Genomic DNA, 22,125 nt, shown 5'->3' on the forward strand with positions numbered 1-22,125 from the left:
GTGTGAATTCTTATAAATTCTCTAACAAATGTTCAATTCCTAACTGTGAAAAAAGTCATAAAATATCATATATATATATATATATATATATATAAATGAATCACATTTATATCTCTTGTGTGTAGGATCCGTGTAAAAGTAAAAGCGAATGAAATACCTTAAACCTTAAATATCTTGCTCATTTATACAAGTATTGAACATCTTATTTTGTTGTTTTTACTTGAGGTGGCGTGAGATTGTGATTAAGTAATTTGCGAATGTAAGGAAGTTTATTTTCAGAAGTTTCTTGATATATATATATATATATATATATATATATATATATATATATATTGCACGCTTTTTTTTTTTGAGCCTATTAATTTGATTTTACTAAGTCAATTTGTAACCTATTTAAATAAGCTCAGGAATATTATGGATAAGATGAAGTGTGTGTTTAGATAAATCTTTAAAATAATTATTTATATTTATAATTCATTATTCATATAACTGATTATAAAGATTTATATTTAAATATATTTTGTGAAAAATGATTTTCTGATATTTTATTTTGATTAGTTTGACCTGTGAACAAAATTGTTTCTTACGGTAAGATTATAAAAATCAGCATGAAATCAATTATAGTGACTATTTGGTATTTAAAATATTTCTGGTCATGGTTCTTAATTTAATACTTGGTTGAGATGAACCAAGAATACTCTTAGTAATGGTTGAGCCTCTCTCTCATACACTGTAACCTATGTGGTTCTGTCATGGCAATGGCTCCATCACCAAGATACATGGCTGCAACCATCTAAACAAAAATGGTAGTGAAAACAGAAAAAAGTTAGCCTTGTGGTTAGTGCATGCTACAGATCTGCAAGACAACTTCAAAGATTTTTTCGCCCTAATTGCCAAGTTAACTGATCAGCAGCTGCCATAGCGCGAGATGCTGGACCGATGGAACCTTCATACCTGTGAAACTGAATGATGAGTATAGTGCATTGATAGTTCATGATAAACAGGCTGAATTTGAATTATATATGCTTACAGAGCAACCAAGATATATGCTGCTGTTTGTATAACAATAACACCTTCACCGGCGGGCTTTGACGTGTTTATACACCTTGCACTAAACCAGTTCTCATGAATTGATGTGACCAAGTCTGCCATCCAAATTTCCATTAGTAAAGTATAAGATAAACTACAATGCACCACGACAATAGATAAAGTTACACATAGTTTCTAGAATGTGTAATATTTCCATATATATATGTGTGTGTGCGCGTGCACGCATCCACCCCAGGAAATGGTAAATTTTCAAATTTCTATGCCAAGTGTATGCTTGATAACACCTCCTTTTTTTCAAAAAGTTAATTATATTTTGATAAGTGTATGCTAAAAATATTCACACAGCTTGTGTGTTGTTTATGTTCTCCTAAAAAGATTGAAAATGTTGTAGTGGAAACTTCCATCGATTACGAATTTTATTCACAGACAGCCAAATATACTTATGGCATAAGTACAATTCTATTTTTAAATATCCTCAACTAACTTTTTAAACCACCAAAAAATGGCAGCACACAGTTCATAACAATATATGTCCGAGTAGAACACAGTATATTATCCCTCAACAGTATACAGTCTGAAACAAGAATCAAGACCATACATGCTCCAAGAGTTATTAAACCATAAGCCCAAAACTCCAAGAGTCTTAAACTCATATTAAATAGATATATTTCTTAAAGTGGTATTCTTCAGTTTCAGAAAATTAAAATGTCCTTTCCTTATGGTAGAGCGCATAAAAGAAGTTGAAGAACAGGAAGCAGCAACTAATTATTTAGGAAAACAAAATACAGATGAGTTTGAGCTTACACTGATTGGATCCAATAACGAAGAGCTCTGTCTGGAGTTTATTTTGTTTGATGAAGTCCATAAAGTGACTCAATTCCATGGGATTAGCTTTTATTCCTTCTTGTGCAGCACTGCCAGCCTCAAATAACTCAATTGGTAAATCCAATATTTCTAGAAATAAAAAAGAAAATCCCAGCTAAAGAAGTGCCACCCAAAGCAAGCATGAAGTTTAGCAGGCAATGCGTACAAAATTTTCAGAAATAAACACTTAAGATTCTTCAACCACAGAAAGCATTGAAAAATAAAAAAAAAGATCTTCAAACAAAAAACACAGAACAACTTACAATGTCACAACTACTTTTGTTTTTAGACTAAAAAATACAACGTAACAATAACAGTTTTGCTGAATAGATACAATGATATTAACCAGGCAAGACATTTCCTTTGATCCTAAGGAATGAACCTGATATAAACTGAAGAGGAAGGAGCATCAAGAACAATCTGTGCGGCCTTACAAAGCACAGGGTCGTTACAACGTGGCTAATGTTTAAAATATTTGACACTAGGACATGCACATATACATATAATCAAATGAAACTAAATACAAACATGACAAAAGATCTAATTGCAAATCAAGATTTATAATGAAGCACTTTGTCTCTCAATAAATAATCCAAAAAACAAGAAAATGAATTATCTCTCAACAAAGGTTTATTCACCTTCTCAAGGACAAAAATAACTTCCTAAGGTTTACATTTATCTAATGATAATGAGCAGCGCCAAGAATAATAAAATGGACATTTATTTTATTTTATTTTATATTATATTCTAAGTAAGAGAGCTTTTTAAATGTTTAAAAATTGATTACTTTTACAATGTTGATCTCTTTAACGAGAATAGTCAAATGGAGATATCAGCTCAAGTGTCTGAGCCAACAAAAAAATAGAAGTCAATGTTGAAAACGTGTTTGATACTCTTAGACAACTTAAGTAAAAGGAGTCACTCTGCTTCATGGGGCTAGCTTTGGGTACTTGATGAAGCATTCATTCATGTATGTTTCAAGCAACAATAGTGACCCTTGTTTTGTTGTTTCAAGCAGTTCAGGTGCGTCCTTAGAGCAATAACAACGGCAAAATCTTATTCACTAGGAGGTGTAGCCTTATTAGAGCATAACTAGAAAATAGTACTCCATCCAGAAGGGCTAAATAAGCACGGGTATAAAATTTATGATCAACATAAACTGGTATTATCATGGAAGCCTAGGACAAGATAGTTTATTTAGAATTCGCACAAGTTCAATATGAAATAAAAACTCATCCAAACTGCAAGATAAGAGCTTCAATTATTTATAACCTAGACTGTAGGCAACAGATTTACGTTTCCATTCATTCCATATAATTTTCCATCATAAAGAAAAACCACACCTGATAAAAAAAGAACACTAAAATACATAACAAGAATCAAACACAATCCTTCTTACATGGTAGATAACAATCGAGATGGTCCAGTGGGGTCATGATTAATTAGCAAAGCAGCTTTTAACGGATGACCTAGAAGTAGTAGGATCAGAATATGAGATACATATAACAAAATTACAGTATTTACAAAATTAATTTTCCAAAATTAATATTAACAATTCAACAAATATATGAATGTGGCTTGAAAGCAAAATCTTGCTGACCAGAATAACCAATGTTAGTAGAAGCCCACTTATCCCATGCTTTATGCACAAACGCCCAATCCATTGTGTCGCGCCTGATAAAGAAAATAAAAAAAGTAAACAAACAGTTCAGTGATTAGATTGGATTAACGTTCTTTGCAGTTTAACTTGAACAAAACAGGAAAATTAATCAGAAATAGTAAAATAAAAGCATTGGGTGAAAACCTAGATGGATGGAGGAAGAAGATACAGAGAGAAAGAGAGAGTCTTGGACAGAGGATCTGCTGGTTCAGGTTTCTGACCTTAATGTTTTTGTTTGTTCAATAAAGAGTAGTGTTATATCTGTTAAAATTTATCTTGTAAATTTTCCTATTATTTTATATAAAAAATGTAATAAAAATTGTTATATTCATTGTTTTCAAATATAAACTATATTCGTTAATTATTATGTAAAAATAGTATAAAGTTGTTAAAAAATTATTAATTAAAATTAATATAAACATTCATTTTACATGCTAAAATCGATAACATTAAATATTCTTCACCTTCGTTTCCATTTAATTGTGCAAAAAAAATACACCGCTATTAAAAATAAATCTTTCTTTCTAATGAGAAACATGTGTTATAATATTTTTGTTTCTTATGTTCATATGAATATCTTTTTAAGAGATAACCAAAAGATATGGATATTAAAATATTTTTTATTGTATTAAAACACATAATTTCATTTATTTAATTTAGTGTTTAAATATTGTAAAGCTTAATTTTTTATTAAATCTAATAACTACTAATATAATAGTTGAGATTAATTATCACAATATAATGGATACAACAATCTAACTAATATATCAGATGATTTTGTTCGTTATAGTTAATTTTATCTATTAGATTGTGACACTTAATCTCATCCATGGTTAGGATTAATCTATCTTAATTTCATTAGTTTGATACTAACTATTAATCTCATTTGTTAAATACCAACATTTAATCTCATCGTTGATTGTTAACCTCATTCATTATATTATTAATCCTGTTTTAAATTGTTGAAGTTAATCTCATTCATTATATTATTAATCCCTGTTTTAAATTGTTGAAGTTAATCTCATGAGTTAGATTGTGTCAGTTAATTTTATACTTTAAATAGTGTGAATAAAAAAAATTGTTTATTGATCATGGAGTGCTAATGTTGTTTGTCATGTCTGTCTCATGTTTCCATTGTATTAAACACTATGTTCCTCACGTATGTCTATTCATATATTTCTCTCTTCTCTGTTTTTCACCTTTTCTTCTGCTAAAATAAAAAAAATGTTCATGTATTAATTTAGATTCCAATCCCTTTTTACACCAAAGAATCACTGATATGGTTTAGAGAATACAAAAACCAAAGTAAAGTATGAGAAGAAGTGATGAAGAAGTGAGGGGATTAGTAGCACTTTTCATCTCCTTCCCAGTTGGCCTTTCCCTTTGGACCAATTGGTCCCTCTTCACCATAAAGCTCAGTAGGAAACAATTCAAACAAATTCACCACAGATAATCTAACATACACTGGAAGCAGATTTATCAACTTGTCTATTTCAGAACGTGAGCCATACACAATAGCAGGACCCCACTCTCTCATATACTGCAACCAACTTGGTTCTGCAATAGCTCCCTCACCAAGATACTCAGCCGCAACAACCTTGTATCTGCTGCTGGAATCCACTGCAAGTTTACTTCTAGCTGCTTCATTCCTTGCTCCTATTCCAAGTTTGGATGCTCCCTGAAGGTAGATTCCAGCATGAGGAAAACTTGCATGGCCATGCCTTGATGAATAAACAACTGGTTTGTTTCCTTCAATAAACTCCAAGTTGAATGCATTTATCCACTCTCCTCCACTGTGCTGAGAAAAGAATACAGACCATAGTTCTCCTGTGAAGTTGCTCACACGAAGGGTGAAGTGCTCCCAGTCACCCACGTGTTCACCAATCTTGTTCATCTCAATGTTCACCAACCCCACTTGAAGTATGCCAGGTCCATTGAAGGGGCAAAATACCCACATAGCAATATCAGTAAATGTTCCTCCCAAAGCTGGTTTTACATGAACGTAGAGTTCTGCACTCTCTATATCTCCCTTCTTTATATTACTTCTTGCATCATTATCTCTAGGAAAATCTATCCAAAAAGCACCATCATTTGTTCCACCACTTGGTAAGTTTGAACCCTGGTTATCTATTGCTTTACCCTTCTCACTGCCTCTTGAATACACAACTGCTCCGTTTTTGAAAAACCATTGCACTGATGATGGCAAGTATATCTCATCAGGGTGGAAGTACACAGTGGGGCCATAATGGTTAATGAGTGCATGAACTTGGTCTAAGTTTGGCATGGCATGTAAAGTGGAGTCAAGATTCTTCAAGCAAGCAATATCTGCCACTTGTTCATAGTCAGAGTAGGTGCTGCAGAAGAATGTCCCAACTGATACACCTCTACTCCACATCCCTCTTTTGCAAGGCCTTGTGTTCCAAACCTTGAATGAAACTTTTGAAAACTTTGAGTTCATAGACAGTAATAGATCACAGGTCTCGCAATTTTCTGTCAGATCGGCTCGCACGCATCTAACTTGTTCAACTTCAGGTTCATCTGGTGTCTTAGTAACCACTATGCCCATTGCTTTGTACCCAAATGGAGGATTTGGCAACCAAAAATAACCACTTCCATCATGTGGTGAATCAGCACTCCATATCAAAGAGTAGTTAATTGGTTTTCTAAGAGCTGGAGATTCAGCTTCGGGCTCAGAAGAAGTCTCACGAGCCACAAGAACATGTCCTCTCAGTGGCTGATCATTGGACTGGCAATAGTGACCAAGGCAGAAAAAATCATCTGGAATCTCCAAAGGTTTGTAAAATACGAAACCTTGAGATTTACCACGTGACCTTGGGCTGCTCCAAACCCTCTCAAACTTCCTTATTTTCAAAACTTCTAGGCTTCCAAGGCTTATCCTTCCTCTAGCAAAACCAGCACCTGAGACCATATTATCCTCAAACATTTGATGGCACAACAATATAGAAAGTCAAATAGGAGCCAACATAATTAAAGAATTATTGATGTCAAGAATTCAACTTCAAGATCTGTAGGACAAATGGTAAGGACACTATGTCCACTCCCTTCAGGGTTAAGGCAACTAATCATGTTTAACCCGAAGTTAAAATATTTGGTACAGTTAACTATTATTTCATCATCAAATAAGTGATTGTATCTTAAAAAAATTAAGCAAGATGTCAAAATAATGGAATGACACATAAAGAATTACAAATCTCTCTTCTGATCTAACTATATATGCCAAAAAGCTGTTAAATATTGAACCATCAAAGCTCTAGTTCAAGAAAACATTCAGACCATTATTACATCAACAAGATTATTCACGAGTATCAATTTGGATCAACACAGGAATAGTTGAAAGCATCAGAGGAAAAAAGAACATGGTCTAAAAAAGTAAATTAATTGTGTGATTGATTTAAGGTTTGAAACTTTAAATATCCAAGCTTTAGCTTGAATGTAAACATACATGGTAATTAAACTAAGATTTTGAAACATAAACTAATCATGCCTAAAGGAACGCAGCTGATATAATCCAACAGATAACGTTTTTGGATATAAACAGATTCTAAGAAAAAGAAAAGAACAGCCACAGAAGATACACGAAAGCACACACCTTGTGGCCATTGTGGAAGAGGTGCTGGCAGAGAGAAGGGCTCTGGCTCAGAAGGGTAGGATTCAGGAACACTGTTCCACCAAAAACAGTCACAGCTAAACATCTCTGACACCATCACCAGCAAAGAAAGTGGCAGAGATGGTTTATTCTTCAGAGTCCTCTCCAAAGTTCTGAATCAAAGGGTGGAGGAGAAAGGAGGAGGATTTTTAATGTGTTGTTGATGGAAAACAGGAAAATGCGTGAACTACTCTGCCCCTCGTTATATCTGCGTTGACCAGTGACAACAACAAAAGAGGAAAAACATGGTCCATTTAATTTTCTTTCTACGCACTCTTGCTGATTCATCGTCTTCATGTACATCTCTTTCTTGCTTAACATAACCCTTTTGCCCACACAAATATCCTCATGGACATGTAAAAAAAAATCAATTTTGTTGCATAAGAGTGAATTAAATACTGTAATTCACTTCTCACAAGTATTTTTAACTCAATTGTTCATAGTTTTATAGAAGAAAATGATTATTAAATTTAAGAATCAGAGTACATATTTACTACCCAATTATTTACTGCTTGCTTACCATGTAGTGAAATGAAGTGGATGAAGCAAAAACAAAACAACAAAAGGAAAAATGCGATTTGTGGGTTACAGTTGTGAAGCGATTGAGGATGTCATGTCAGTGTCAATTCTTAGAAAAAACGTATAATCGTAAATAACACGTTGCTTTTCACCATTAATGTATTTCAATTACTTTTATCAAGCATATATTCTATTGCCTTCAATATATCAATACACCAAGCATCCTTAGCTTAAAAGTTAAAAGATTATTCTCATTCAATTTGTTGAATGTGTAAGTAGATATAAAAATATTTTATAATAGAGAAAAGTAGTTTTTGTTGAGAACATAAATAATAAAAAACATACATTTCACATTGTTTATAAAAAATAATTATTGACAATAGAAATTAATAAATATGAACCACTTCAGGGATGGTTCAACCTGTATAAAAAAACTCAATCCAACTCACCTAATTGGATCCTAAGATTCCACCTAAAAGAACAAATTCCTGAAAAAAAATATCAACAAATCATTCTCTTACAAAATACCAGATAGTCAAAACATCAGTTAGAAAAGAAGAAAATAGTAGCATGAGACTTGACAGTGACTCACGACCAAACATTTAATTGAACCAAGGCAAAAATTTTTGGAACGTCAGTCACGCCCCTATTAAAAATTACATTGTTCTTATGCTTCCACAACTCGCTTACCATCCAAACAGCTTCCAATACATCTTTTGAAGCATTTCTGAGTCTGAAATGGGAAAAATTCAGCAAAGGAGCATACGTTGTGAAACACGAACTGCACTCCAATCCATTCAAAATAATGACTCCAAACTAGCCAAGCAAATCTACACTCAAAAAACAAATGTCGACAGGACTCCTCCTCCACCCTGCAGAAACTACACAACAAATGACTATCTAACACGATCTCACACTTTCCCAAATTGACCCTGGTGACTATCTTATTTTTCAGCACCCTCCAAGCAATAACGAGTGCAGAAGGTTACGCTTTACACCTCCTATCCTCCCCTTATCAACTTCCTCTAAGACGATTATAAACTGAATCAACCGTAAAAAAAAATAAAAGCATACTTAGATTAAAAGTTAAAGATTATCATTTCATTTCATATTAGTCAAATACAAAATATTTAATCAATTTTAATGAAAAATATCATAACTAAGTATATTTATGGTATAAGTATATTATATTAGAGTGTGTATTTTTATAATAACAATTATTTTATGATATGATTTGTAATTATTAATATTGTATAATTAAATAAAATATTATTAATAAAAATATGTATAAACAGTTTGACAAAATTAAATTTATTTTATATTATATTTCCGAGTTGTTTGTGATGGATTATCCAACGCAATTTATAAGGGATATTTTCGTTACAATCAGTGAAAAAAACATATTAAATATGTTTTTATTTCATATTTTGTCAGAGTATGTAAAATTTGCGGCCCACTGGAAAAAAAGTTGAGGAGTCTATTTTTTATAACATTGCTCTGGTAACATATTAATTTTTTTAGGAAATTTTGTTTATTTTATGACAGAATCAATTTCCTCATGAAATTCTTTTTTTAATTTTTTTACTATTAATTATGTTTTTACTTCTTTAATTATTAACTAGCGGGAACACAGGCACTGACGTGTGCATGTGTATTCGGATTTTTTATTTTTTTAGTATTTTTTTTATTTTTTAAAAATAATTTTTCTTAATAACATTAAAATGAGAAGTTAAAGAGAAGTGAAGAGAGAAAGTGGGAAGTAGGTACCTATACAGGAGAGAGAAAGTTGAAAGTAGGATATGTGGGTTATGTGTAATGGAGAATCATAAAATCTCTTTCTTAAATCAATTTTAATAAAAAAAAATATCAGTTTAAATCAGAAAAGTAACGTAACAAATTTTCAGCTAGGTCCACAAAATATTACATTATTTAATAGAGAAAAAAATCTTTAAAACAGAAAAGTAACTAATCAATCTCTTCACTCTCTCCACTCTCCCCATTCTCTCCACTCTCCAGTTAAATAATAACAAATAAAATAAATAAAAAAATTATTTTATTAATTTTTGAAATTATAAAATGTCCAAATAACCAAAATAAATTAATACAATAAATTATTAAGTAAGGATAAAATAAAAAAATAAATTAAGAGCAGTTAAGAGGAAAATAAGAAATGACACAATGACCATAATAAAATTAAATATTAATATAAAGATAAAATAAGAAAAAAAAATTAAGAGGAGTTAAGAGGGGAATCCCCTTTATATATAGGTATTGATGAACTAAATATGAAGTAGATGTTTTTTAGTCTAATGCATTTGTGGTAGAATATTACTTTTTAAAAATATTTTAAGTTTTTTTCTTGCTACTTCACAACTACCAAAAAAAGATAAATTATGAAAATTGATTTCCTATTTACCACGTGTCTCTTTATTCTCTCAACAATTTTTTTAGCCCACTTTTAGACTTTCAAAAAATGCTTTATATTTTAGTTGTTTCTTACTAAGTTAAACTAATCATTTTTTTTTGTATAATTTATATTATTTAATAAGTATGAAAAATTGACATACTTTTTACTCAGGGATCATTATGCAAAGTAGGAGAAATTAAAAAAACATAAATGAATTGACTCATTTAATACAATATTATTAAATTAGTTGTCAACCTATTTATAATATATATATATATATATTAATTAAAAAATAAGTATAATGTAATAGTAAAGTAGAGTTGTGATCATAATATTATTTTTTTATGTATGAATTTTATAAAACAAAAGTAATGGTGTGATCTTTACCATGTATTTTATGGGTTTTATATCAATAATATCAAAAAAATTATAACATCAACTTTGTTGCTTTGTGAATTATGGAATGAATATGTGTTCCTCATCCCCCAAATATTAGTGAAGTTCCTTTTCTCAATTCCTCAAATATACGATTCGTCGTAAGTCAGTTCCGACGACGCCGCCGTAAGACGACTCATCCCATCTCCGTTCTTCCTCCGGCGGTTCCCCTTCGCGCAAGTAATCGTAATCTCACACCCAAACACCGATCCGAAGCACGACGGCCCGCCGCGCCTCGAGCCACGCCTCGAGCCACCCCTCGGCGTCTGTCCCTCGCGCGGCGACGTCTGCTTCAGCTTCCTCCGCTCATCGTCGTAATCCTCATACGCCGGACTAAGCTCCATCCTCCACTTCTCCATTTTCTTCTTCATCACTTCCGTCCCGCTATTCTCCGACCACCCGTCAATCGTCGAGCTATCCGCCGTACGCGGCGGCGGCATGGGGTACAACCCCTTCGAGATCGCCGAAGCAACCATCGATGGCGACGGCCCCACGTCGGAAATGAGCGAGTCTCCGTTGAAGACGCCGCCTTTCCTCACACCCACTTCCGAATCCTGCTCATCGTAGAAGTAACGTTTCGCATTCCCGTGGTAGGCGTAATCATCGATGGTGGAATCGTTTTTCTCGCTCTGATAACGTTGTAGCGTCAGAAGACTAGTAGTATCCGAAGGCGAGTGTTCTTCACGGTCCTCCTCGGTAACTGCGTGTTTGTTTTTTCTAGATTCCGTTGGGTCATAGTAACCGCCATCGGAGGAGCTTAGGTCGGAATACAGTGGCATGCTCCGCATGGTGCTGTCGAGGAGGGTGACACCGATGTTGAGGATCCCCTGGGTCCGACCGGAGGGGCGGCGAATCTGGACCGCGACGAAGCGGAGCTTTGGTTTCCTGTTGGTGGGGAGGAGGTCTGAGACGAGGATGCCGACGGTGCCGATGAGGACTGGGCTGAGCCATGCCTGAGTGTAGATTTCTATCGTTATGACTGCGTCATCGGAATCGAGGAATTGGTCGTCAACGCGGAACACGAACTTCTCGTTCCACGTGGGGTTGGTGTGACCCTCTTGGTCAACTTGGGTGGTGAGTTTGCGGTCTGGGTGGAGCCAGCCCACGGCGTAGGCCCGAACTGGTTTGGAGACCCGGGGCAGATCTTGCGCCGACATCACATTGATTTCCAGCAGCTGGTATCCTGCAACCTGGGACATGATTTTGGAAGCTTGGACGGAACTTGACGGCGAGGATGATAGCTGCTACGGTGGTTCGGTGGTCACACTACCACACACACCCTTCGCAATGCAAAACTCTTTCTATCTCTCTCACTCGTGGCTGGTTCTTATATATCTTAGGCTCATTCGCGTGTGGCTGCCATTTCAGACACACGCGAAGGTTACTTTGTTTGTCAAACTTACTGGATTACATCACAATACAGGTGTGTCTTCTTTCGTGTGCTGGGAAGAGGAAACGGAAAAAACAAATTTTTAATAATCATTAATTGTAAAATTAGGTTGAATAGGAAGCTTCTTCAAAATGCATCATTTTTACACTATTCAATTTTTAGCTAAAACTTTTTCATGAAATTATTTTGCAATCAAAATTTAACTAATTTTAATTATTTTTTGTTTTTTTCCGATATATGTATAGTTTCATATTCTTTAAGAATCAAATAAAATATATATATATATATATATATATATATTTTAGATCTTTTTTAAAAATAAAATCGTAACACAATTATAAAAAAAAAATTCAATATCTCAAATGTTGATTAAACTTATTATACCATCTCAACGAATTTGATATAAAAACATTTCTATATAAAATAATTTTCAACCATTTGATATCCAATTTTAATAATTATTTATTCTTGAAAATACGAACTGTGATTAAAATTTAAAATGATTTTTTTTTTTTAATGTGGCATTTTTATTTTTCAATTGTTAAATTAATGCTTGATTGTATTTTAGTTTTTTATTGTTTGCTATTTTTTAATGTATATTTACAAAAGCAACCATACTTTTTGGTAAAAGATATTCAAGACTTGCTTACTTGTATATATTAAGATTTTGATTTTTTTTTTTTATAAAAAAGTATATCAATTGAGAGCCTTGCATTATCTGACAACTAAAATAAATTTATTCTTCAAATTTAGTTTTTGAAACATATAAGTAAATTTTCACTTAACTTTCAGTAATAATAGTTTAAAATATATATATATATATATATATTTCTTACTTTGAAATATACTTTTCAAGATTGCTCCAAAGTTCATAGTGATTGATTGATTACTGAGTATAATTTTAGCTTTTGAATTGAAAATGTGACTTGATAAACTTGCATACTTCTCTTTTCTCTTTTTTTTCTACTTTTGAATCAAAGTCACAATAAAGATCATATTTTTTACTACTTTTTTTTCAAATCTTTTGTAGCACTTGGAGTTTTGTGGTGTTACTTAGTAGATGTATACACTTGTGTGTTGTTCTTTTTTATAGGGTTTCAACTAGCGTACATTCTTGAATGAGTTTCATAGTGTAGTGTATATGAAGTATGTATGCAACTTTGTTTTTTAATAATAGTGAAACAATTCAATTTGGGTTGTGTGGAGTAAGATTGAGTTAGAAAATCTAACATTTTATTTTCATCATTATCGAAATTAATATTTTATTCTCAACATTAAATAAGAATAAAAATTAGAAAAGTCTAATTCCAAAATAATAAAAGAAGTTTACTGAATATTATGAAACTTTTCAAATCTATGAAATCTATAATTCTAAAATGTCTACAATTGAATAAATTATTTATGTAAGGATTGCATAAATTTAATAAGGAATTATTACAACAAAATAAATGATTATTTTTGTTATGACTTTTAAGATATAGAGAGGAAGAAAATAATTTATATGGACCACTCACAAGACACTATAAATATATCATAATCGATTGTATGGACTTCAATGCTAATAATAGATCAAAGTATAACTATATAAAATCTCAATGAATGAGTAAGAAAAGTTGAATCAAATATGACCTTTGAGATAGAGCCACAAAAAAAACGTCAATAAAATGCGAGATGATGAAAGTTGGAAAAAACTATGTAATCAAATATGTATGACATATAATAACCCAAAATAGATCTATCAGGTGCAAGATGAGTGTTTCATAACAAGCTATACAAGCAATGTAAGATTGTCATAAACAAAGTTAAGTTACTAGTTAAAGGTTACTCACAACAAGAAGGTATAATTTATTGGTATCAAAACCCTTTATTTGTTAGGGATGCACAAGTTAGGAGAAACACGAATTAAGGGAGATACCTACATTGTAAGTTCTAAGCCAATTTTTTATGTTGAGGAATATGAGTTATAGGCTGTAAGAATGATTAGTCATCTTGAAACACTAAATCTTTGGGAGGTAGTGAAAACTCGAGTAGCTTGTGAAAATCTAACCGTGACTCAAATAAAGTATCACAGGAGATGAAAAAAAAAGAAAAAGACAAAAATGTATCATTTTTTTCTTCTATACAAAAATATATTTTTACAAGAATTATGAATTTCAAATTTGTCAAATAGATTTGGGATTATCTTAATAAAGAATATTCTTGTTGTGAAATAACTATAAGCATTCAAATAGCATAAAGCATAAAGGAGAAAAAAATAATTAAAAGTTATGTTGATCAGCTCATGGGTATTGTAGGAACTAATGGAAGAAAATAAGATAAGGCAAAAGGTTGTAGCAACTGATTAAACGTAATTGCACAAAATTTGCAAAACTAATCTAATTCATTTTGATTTACTCAATCATATATATATATATATATATATATATATAATAATAATAATAATAAAATTACAATTACTAGAAGTTATAAAATAGGAATACTAACAAACTTGTAAACTAACCATTAATGCAATATAACAGTAAAATAGTTTAAGGGTAATAAAATCATAATTAATAATAATAAAATCTGAATAACCAACATCCTCCCTTAATTCTGATTTGGAACAACCTTCCCAATTTGACTTATGATATTATTTTTCTCAATCGCCATCAATTCTTCATTCATATCCTTTTGCCATTTTGGGTGTTGAATGGCATCGACAAGTCTCACAGGCTCTGATTCTGCAAGAAAAGCAAAGTGAACCAAATTTCCATTGTCATCAACTTCATCATCAAGATTTACTTCGCAATCTTGAAGATGTACAGGTTGTCGCTGCTGCCTTCTTGGTCGCTCCATCATAGTTGCAATTGGAGTTGCAACTTCAGGTTGAACTACAGCTTCAGGTTGAACTGTAGGTGCTTCACTCCATCTTCCACATCATCGTTCAAAACGTAAATATATCGTTTTTTCGAATCCATTTCAGTTGTTGCATTCCATTGCCATTCCTCATCTTCGGCAAATGTAACATCACGACTAATAATCACCTTCTTTATAACCAATGAAAATGGTCTTCACTGCCTTATCATCCAACTTTGATCTTGCTGTCTTAGGGACATGGGCATAAGTAATGGACCCAAATACTTTCAAGTGTTGCACATTGGGCTTGATTCCGCTCCGAGTGGGTGTTCTGTTTATCAAATATACCGCACATGTTACGGCTTGAGCCCAAAAATAATCTGGCATACCTTTCGCTTTAAGCATGCTCCTCGCCATGTCCATGATTGTTCTATTCTTTCTCTCAGCAACTCCGTTGTGTTGAGGTGTGTAGGGACAAATTATGTTATGTTGCAACCCAAGTTCTTCACAGTGCCTCTTGAATTCATTAGACTTGTACTCTCCTCCTCCATCACTACGCACCATCTTAATTTGTCTGTCACTCTCTCTTTCAACAAATGCTTTAAATATTTTAAAGCAGTGGAATACCTCATCCTTGCTCTTCAATACATAAATCTAGGTTTTCCTTGAAAAATCATCAATAAAGGTTAAAAAATACTTATTACCTCCAACTGATGATATGTTCATCGGGCCACAAACATCTGTATGAACAAGCTCTAAAGGAAATTTTGCACGCCAAGAATGCAAGCCTCACACAATTGATCAGAGTGATGAATATGGGGTAAACTATTCATTAAATTTCTTTTGGAAAGATTTTCCAAACTCTAAAAATTTAAGTGTCCAAAGCGTAAATGCCATAACCACGATTCATTATTAACTATTGCATTCAAGCACTTGAAATCACCCATATGAATATCTACTGGGAACATCGCCCTTTTCCAGTCACCGGAACGAACCTGCCATCACCGAATTTCACTTTTGTGCGAAATGAGTCATCCAAATCTGCAAACAACTCCTTCTTACCACACATGTGATTTGTGCAACCTGTATCCAAATACCAAGTCTGATTGTTTGGAGTTTCATTTGATGTGGCTGCCATTAGTACTGCATGATCCTCTTCATCTTGTTCGTGATTACTTTCTTCTTGAGCACAATTGGCAGCATGATTATCACGTTTATGACAATTATAACACTCAACATTTGATTTATTATAAATGCCTCCTCGTCCTCCGCGACCACGTTCCCCGCGCCAAGCGCCTCCATGATGTTGGCCACCACGACCTTTGCTGAAATAGCTACCATGTTCTTGATAGGAGCTACCAATTGAGACTTGTGCTTGTAAAACCTGTTCAATTGGTTTTTCAATCTTATTGTCATTCATCCGCTGCTCATGCGCTCGTAGAGAACCAGACAATAACCTTACTGTCATTTTTGAAATGTCATTGGTCTCTTCAATTGCGGCAACAACATGTTCAAATCTGGGAGTTAAAGACCTCAAAATCTTTTCCACCTTTGCCTGTTCTGAATGTGTTTCACCATTGCTCTTCATCTGATTTGTCAAGGCAAGAACTTTGTTTATATAGACATCAACAGTCTCTGTGGTTTCCATCTGCAGCAATTCATATTGGCGTCTTAGGGTTTGAAGACGCACCCTTTTGATCTTATCATCACCTTTATAATTGGTTGACAAAATTGTCCAAGCCTCACTGCAGTTGTTGCTCCTTCTATCTGCTCAAACGTTTCGTCATTCATCCCTTGATGGATGAGATACAAAGCCTTATATTCATTCTTCTTCTGATCACGCGCTACTCGTTGCGCCTCAGTTGCATTATCACCTAATGCAGACACTTCACTCTCAACAACATCCCATAACTCATGATAATCAAACAAAACTCTCATTTGCACACCGATTGTAATTTTTTCCATCAAGGATAGAGACTGATAATTGGGTAGGGTTCATGATAACAGACTAGCTCTTGATACCAGTTGTAGGAACCAATTGAAGGAAATAAGAGAAGGCAAAAGGTTGTAGCAACTGATTAAACGTAATTACACAAAATTGCAAAACTGATCTAATTCATTTTGATTTACTCAATCATATATATATATATATATATAATAATAATAAAATTAGAATTATTGAAAGCTATAAAATAGGAATAGTAACAAACTTGTAAACTAACCATTAATGCAATATAACACTAAAATAGTTTAAGGGTAATAAAATCAGAATTAATAATAATAAAATTTGAATAACCAACAGGTATAAGAAATAATTGCAACTTTTCGAGAAACCCTTTCTTGATGAAAAAAATTGTTAAATTTTTTTTTGTTACTAGTAAAATAGTGGAAGCGGACCTATTAGCTATCATCTTAGAAGAAATGATAAATAATTTATAGGCTCAAGAGAAGAAAAAAAAAACAATGAAACAATAGAATAATGTACAATGTGCTTTTCATGTAAAAGAACAAAATTTTAAAAGTGATAAAAACTAAAAAGAAGAATAAATGAAAGAACAAAAGGAAAGAAAACTCCAACAATTAGTTAGGTGAGAACATTCCTCTTTGTTCACATTGCAAAGATAAATCATGCAAATGAAAAATGTTAGTGGAGGTCAGATGTGAAGTGTAAAAAATACAGTGATTTGGAACATGTAAAACAAATTTGCATGTATAAATAAATAAAAAGGCAAATGTGACCTTAGAGAAGAAAGAAGATGAACAACTCTTTATTGTAGCATGTCTTACTACAACCAACACTTATGAGGACTCGTGGTTAATAGATAGTGACTACACAAAACATATAAACAAGGATGAGAAACCTTTTAGAGAGCTTGACAAGTTTGGAATATATCTCTGATGACATTGACCAAAATTTGCTTAGAGCACAGTTTGTGGAAAAATGTTTCAAAGTCTTAATTGAATTGTTTGATCAAAGACATAAAAGGCAAGATGTGTTCAAAATGAAAATGAGATCTAAAAGTTATTCTCTAAATCTAATGGAGGAGGAGCAAATAAAATTTTTAAGCACATTAATGTTGATTTATGGCACAAAGACTCATACAAAGGTATCCAAATAATTGAAAACAAGTTGAGAAATTGTGTGACTTGCCAATTTTGTAAGCTAGTGAGAAAACCATTTTTTCAAATCACTTGAAGAACCATAATATACTTTCAGTGACCTATAATATACTATGTTCATGTATCAAATACAATTATAATAGAAAAAACATAACAATTACACAAAATGATATCAGAATCAACATATAATGTTATCATATTCATTTCAAATTGAACAAACTCTATTTTAACAATTTTCATACATTATACATTATAGGTTAATGTAAGTACAAACCTACATAAAATAGAAAGCAACAAATAAACACCTTTTAAGACTACTCATATTAAACATTACTTATTAGAGACTAATATTTAACCAATTCTAAATGCTTCATGTCTATAAACCCCAGTCAAGGAGAATTGATTGTACAAAATTGTACACTGATATTGTGTTCTAGCAATGTAATAATTTTCTCTCAGCTTCTCACCATCATATAATGTCTTAATTTATATAATTTAGAACACAATTAAAATGAAGATAAGTATTGTTTTAACAATGAGTTTTGTATTTAATACTTTAAAAAATAAACTATTTGATCATATAATTTCATATATGTGATTTTATTCATAAAATAAAGTATTATACTAAACAAAATTTGTGAAAAAAATATTTTTAATTGTCTAGATAATTTAATTAAAAAATAAGTTTAAACAAAATTTGTGAAAAAATATTTTTAATTGTCTAGATAATTTTGATTAAAAAATAAGTTTTGAGTGTGGAAGTAAGGAACAATAATTTGTCTCGATTTCAAACAATTTAAAAAATATTAATTAGTATATTGATTATTAGTGTCTTAATTTGAAGCATTTATAGTAATTAATATAGAAGACTTTTAATTTAATAATTAATTAAAATATTTTTGTACATGTTTTATTATTTTATTTTTAATTATATTTATAAAAATAATATTTTAGTTGAATAACTAATCTTAATAATTCCATTAATATGTAAAACTTACAGTAAATGTTAACCAAAACAAATAAAAAAAATGTTATTAAGTAAAATTAACTAAAAGAATAATAAAAATAAATTGTTATATTCATAAAAAAAATAACTACACACTTATGATATATTTTGTAACCTCGCACCACATTCTATCTCTCTGACATACTCTTCCTGCCAATTTATAACATAGAATAAATACTAATTTTCGAAGTATTAGATATTTTATTTAAAAATATATTTGATTTTTGAAGTATTACATAATTGATAATCAATTGAATGATATTTGATTAACTGATCAATGATATGTTTTTAATGTTGCGTTGATTTCAACATATTTTTTAAATTTAAAATTACTTGAAAACATATAATTATATATATATATATATATATTTACCTGTATTATTTTATTGAATGCTCAAATAATTAAAACAACACAAATTATAATCAATGTAATTAATTATTTTATGAATCAAAAAATAGAAAAATTGACCACTTGATAGTTGATTGATATAATTTCAGTTATTTATGAATTTTAATTGTATTTATATTTTAAAAAATAAAACACTAACTAAATTTATAATTTCATTAATCCCTATATATAAAAAGTTTAATTGTATTTTTATTTCGAGAAATACTGTATAAATTTATCAGTTAAATTTAAAAATAATTATTTTTGGTATTTTTTATTTTAGTTCCTAGGCCGTAGAGAACTAAAATAATTTTTCAATTGTTGCTTTAGCCTTGTAAATTTAATGTTTTGAAAAAATAAAATCATATTTTTGAAATATAAATAACTGAAAATAATTTTTGAAACTAATATGACTATTTTATTGCTCTATTTAAATATAAAAATTAAAAAAAAATCATATACCCAGTTTAACCTAAATGTAAATACTTTTAACCGGGTACTGAACCGTTACGGTCCCTATTTATACTCTGAATTGGAAAAAGTTATGATTGCGAATAAACAGTAACCATTCCTCTTCCTTGCCCTTTCATCTCCGTCTTTTCACTACTGCAGCTTTTTCATCATTGCAGCTTTTTCATCATTTGAACGGCATTATCTCAGTCGCGTCTGAAAGACCAATTCTCAGATTGATGTGATTATCTTCATTGCTCTTTTTGTTTATCCAGGTGAGTAGGTGTTTAAACTATACTCTTGTTTTCAGAGCAATGTATTTGTCTTGTTCATATGTGCTGTCATGGTTTGAAAGGAAGAAGAGTTTAAATCTGGAATTGAAAGAAATTGCATTCTTTATTGATCATATGAATAACTATCTCATTGTTATTATTTTTATGTGAACATATCATTAGGTTTCGATTCCTTTTAAACTTACCTTTGTTTGTCTAAAAATTTGTTGTATTACCAGTAGAAATGGTAGAAATAAACAGCATTTACTTATTCTTTTGAGTTTAGTTTTTGTGTGCTATTGGTGTAATTTTTTTATGCTGCTAATTCTTTATTTATTTATTTTTATCTATGACCTAGTACCGGCAGTATTTATAAAAAAATTATTGTAGTCACGATTGATTTTTTTTTATAACTTTTATTAAAAAAATTGATTGTAGTTGGGATTGTCACTCCTTCATAGGATTTACGGATTAAGAAAAGCATTTGAATTTGAATTTGCTCTTTACTTAACATTAAGAAATTACTCTTGTTTTCAATTTTGTGACACTCTACTTCTATGTAGAAGTTAATATATTTACATTCACATTAAATATATATCACAAATCTCTTCTTACTCTCATCACTTAGTAGTATTCATCACTTATTAGTATTCGTGATTTCAATACATCAATAGAATCAAAATATTTTCATATAGATGAATTCATAATAAATGTACATATTAATATTGAATGTGGACACATTGAGTAGATTTGAGGTAAATAGCTCATAAAAAATTGTATCTCAATCCGCTTGAGCGCGGATTTGAGGTAGAGAACACCATTCTTAATCCGTTTGAGCAAAGAGTTAGTGTTTAGTGGATTTAAGGCATAGAATATCCCAACAACTAAAAAATAGCCTATATATATATAGTCTTGATATGTGTGTATATATACACACACAAATATATCTCATTTAAATCACAATTTTACAATTATATATGATACTCAAACTTTGAAACAAATCTCACAATCAAACTAAACAGTTAATCACTTATCTAATTGTTTAAACTTTAAACAATTTTCATCAAATAACATTTATTTCACTCAACAAAACAACTATGCAAGATAAATATAAAAAAACTTATGACATTCATGTTTAGATCCTCTAGCCTGCAGCTCTATTGAAAGATAAAATTAGTTTTCCTTACCTCATTAGAAAGATGAACACTCATAAAGAACTCCAATTCTTAGAGAGAGTAAGAATAACTTAACATGCACAAGAGAGTTTGATAAATGATTTGAATACATGACTAGGATATTGATTTAGAAAATACTAATCCTAGAACAACAAAAACCATATGTAAATAAAAATTGGAACTTAAACTTTGCTCTATTCACTCACAAAAGTACATAGGTGGTCTCCCTCCCTTAATATAATGAAGGTTGTAATTAGAAATCTAGAGAGAAGACAAAGAAGGAAAATAAAATGGTTTATAGAAAGATGATGATTATTTTAAATTGAGACCTGGACAATTGATATAATTGATTTTTCTATTTATATGATTTTTTTAATAATAAAATATTGAATAAGTTAATATAATTTTTTTTATATTAACTTTTTATTTAAATAATCAAATATTCAATATTTTTTAAGTCATTATATTTAACCATTTGGAATTTGAATTTAATATTTAAATATATTTTTAGTAACTAACCTTCTTATAATTAATTTTTAGTTATTTTTTTTATAAATTAGTTATTTAAAAAAAATTATTGTTTGAGTTCTTAAAAATAATTAGCAAAGATTAGTTTTAAAAAAATGGTATTGGTCTTACTGTACCCATTGTATTAATATTTTTGTTTATGTAGTAAATGAATGACACATCATTAATGTACACATGTGATAGTTAATCTATTCTAAAATAAGGTATGCCATATGTTAATTTTTTTTATAAGTGAAATTGGTTCCATGAGTGAATATGTAAATTTTTTAGAAATTTATATTTTGTTGGTTTTTTAAGGATTAAAATTAGTTGTGTTTTTTATGGGCTAATTTTTAATTATTTTTTGAAAACCTAAAAAT

At 30.9% G+C, this 22,125-nt stretch overlaps 4 protein-coding genes across 5 annotated transcripts; all 4 read right to left on the reverse strand.

The window, feature by feature from the left end:
- Positions 1-609: 609 nt before the first annotated feature.
- LOC137831816 (uncharacterized) lies at positions 610-3,822 on the reverse strand. Its single transcript, XM_068639648.1, has 6 exons — positions 3,719-3,822; positions 3,515-3,588; positions 3,314-3,383; positions 1,855-1,964; positions 1,031-1,145; positions 610-954 (listed from the first exon to the last, which is right to left on the reverse strand). The coding sequence occupies exons 2-6, from the start codon at positions 3,576-3,578 to the stop codon at positions 870-872; spliced, it is 444 nt and encodes a 147-aa protein (XP_068495749.1). The 5' UTR covers positions 3,579-3,588; positions 3,719-3,822; the 3' UTR covers positions 610-869.
- A 963-nt stretch (positions 3,823-4,785) lies between these two features.
- LOC137831817 (hypothetical protein At1g04090-like) lies at positions 4,786-7,555 on the reverse strand. 2 transcript variants are annotated; one of them, XM_068639649.1, is made up of 2 exons: positions 7,185-7,555; positions 4,786-6,493 (listed from the first exon to the last, which is right to left on the reverse strand). In XM_068639649.1, exons 1-2 carry the CDS (start codon positions 7,297-7,299, stop codon positions 4,917-4,919), a joined length of 1,692 nt encoding a protein of 563 aa, XP_068495750.1. In that variant the 5' UTR covers positions 7,300-7,555; the 3' UTR covers positions 4,786-4,916. The 2 variants fall into 2 exon arrangements, with proteins under 2 accessions (XP_068495750.1, XP_068495751.1); XM_068639650.1 differs by having other exon boundaries at positions 4,786-6,477; positions 7,185-7,548.
- A 3,130-nt stretch (positions 7,556-10,685) lies between these two features.
- On the reverse strand, positions 10,686-11,801 carry LOC137833513 (uncharacterized). Its single transcript, XM_068641857.1, has one exon. It carries the CDS (start codon positions 11,799-11,801, stop codon positions 10,686-10,688), a length of 1,116 nt encoding a protein of 371 aa, XP_068497958.1.
- A 2,777-nt stretch (positions 11,802-14,578) lies between these two features.
- LOC137833514 (uncharacterized) lies at positions 14,579-16,765 on the reverse strand. Its single transcript, XM_068641858.1, has 5 exons — positions 16,574-16,765; positions 16,285-16,415; positions 15,823-16,182; positions 15,016-15,158; positions 14,579-14,712 (listed from the first exon to the last, which is right to left on the reverse strand). Exons 1-5 carry the CDS (start codon positions 16,763-16,765, stop codon positions 14,579-14,581), a joined length of 960 nt encoding a protein of 319 aa, XP_068497959.1.
- Between the last annotated feature and the right edge of the window lie 5,360 nt (positions 16,766-22,125).

The sequence above is a fragment of the Phaseolus vulgaris genome, chromosome 6 (genome assembly GCF_000499845.2).
Source record: "Phaseolus vulgaris cultivar G19833 chromosome 6, P. vulgaris v2.0, whole genome shotgun sequence".
Classification (NCBI taxonomy): Eukaryota; Viridiplantae; Streptophyta; class Magnoliopsida; order Fabales; family Fabaceae; genus Phaseolus; species Phaseolus vulgaris.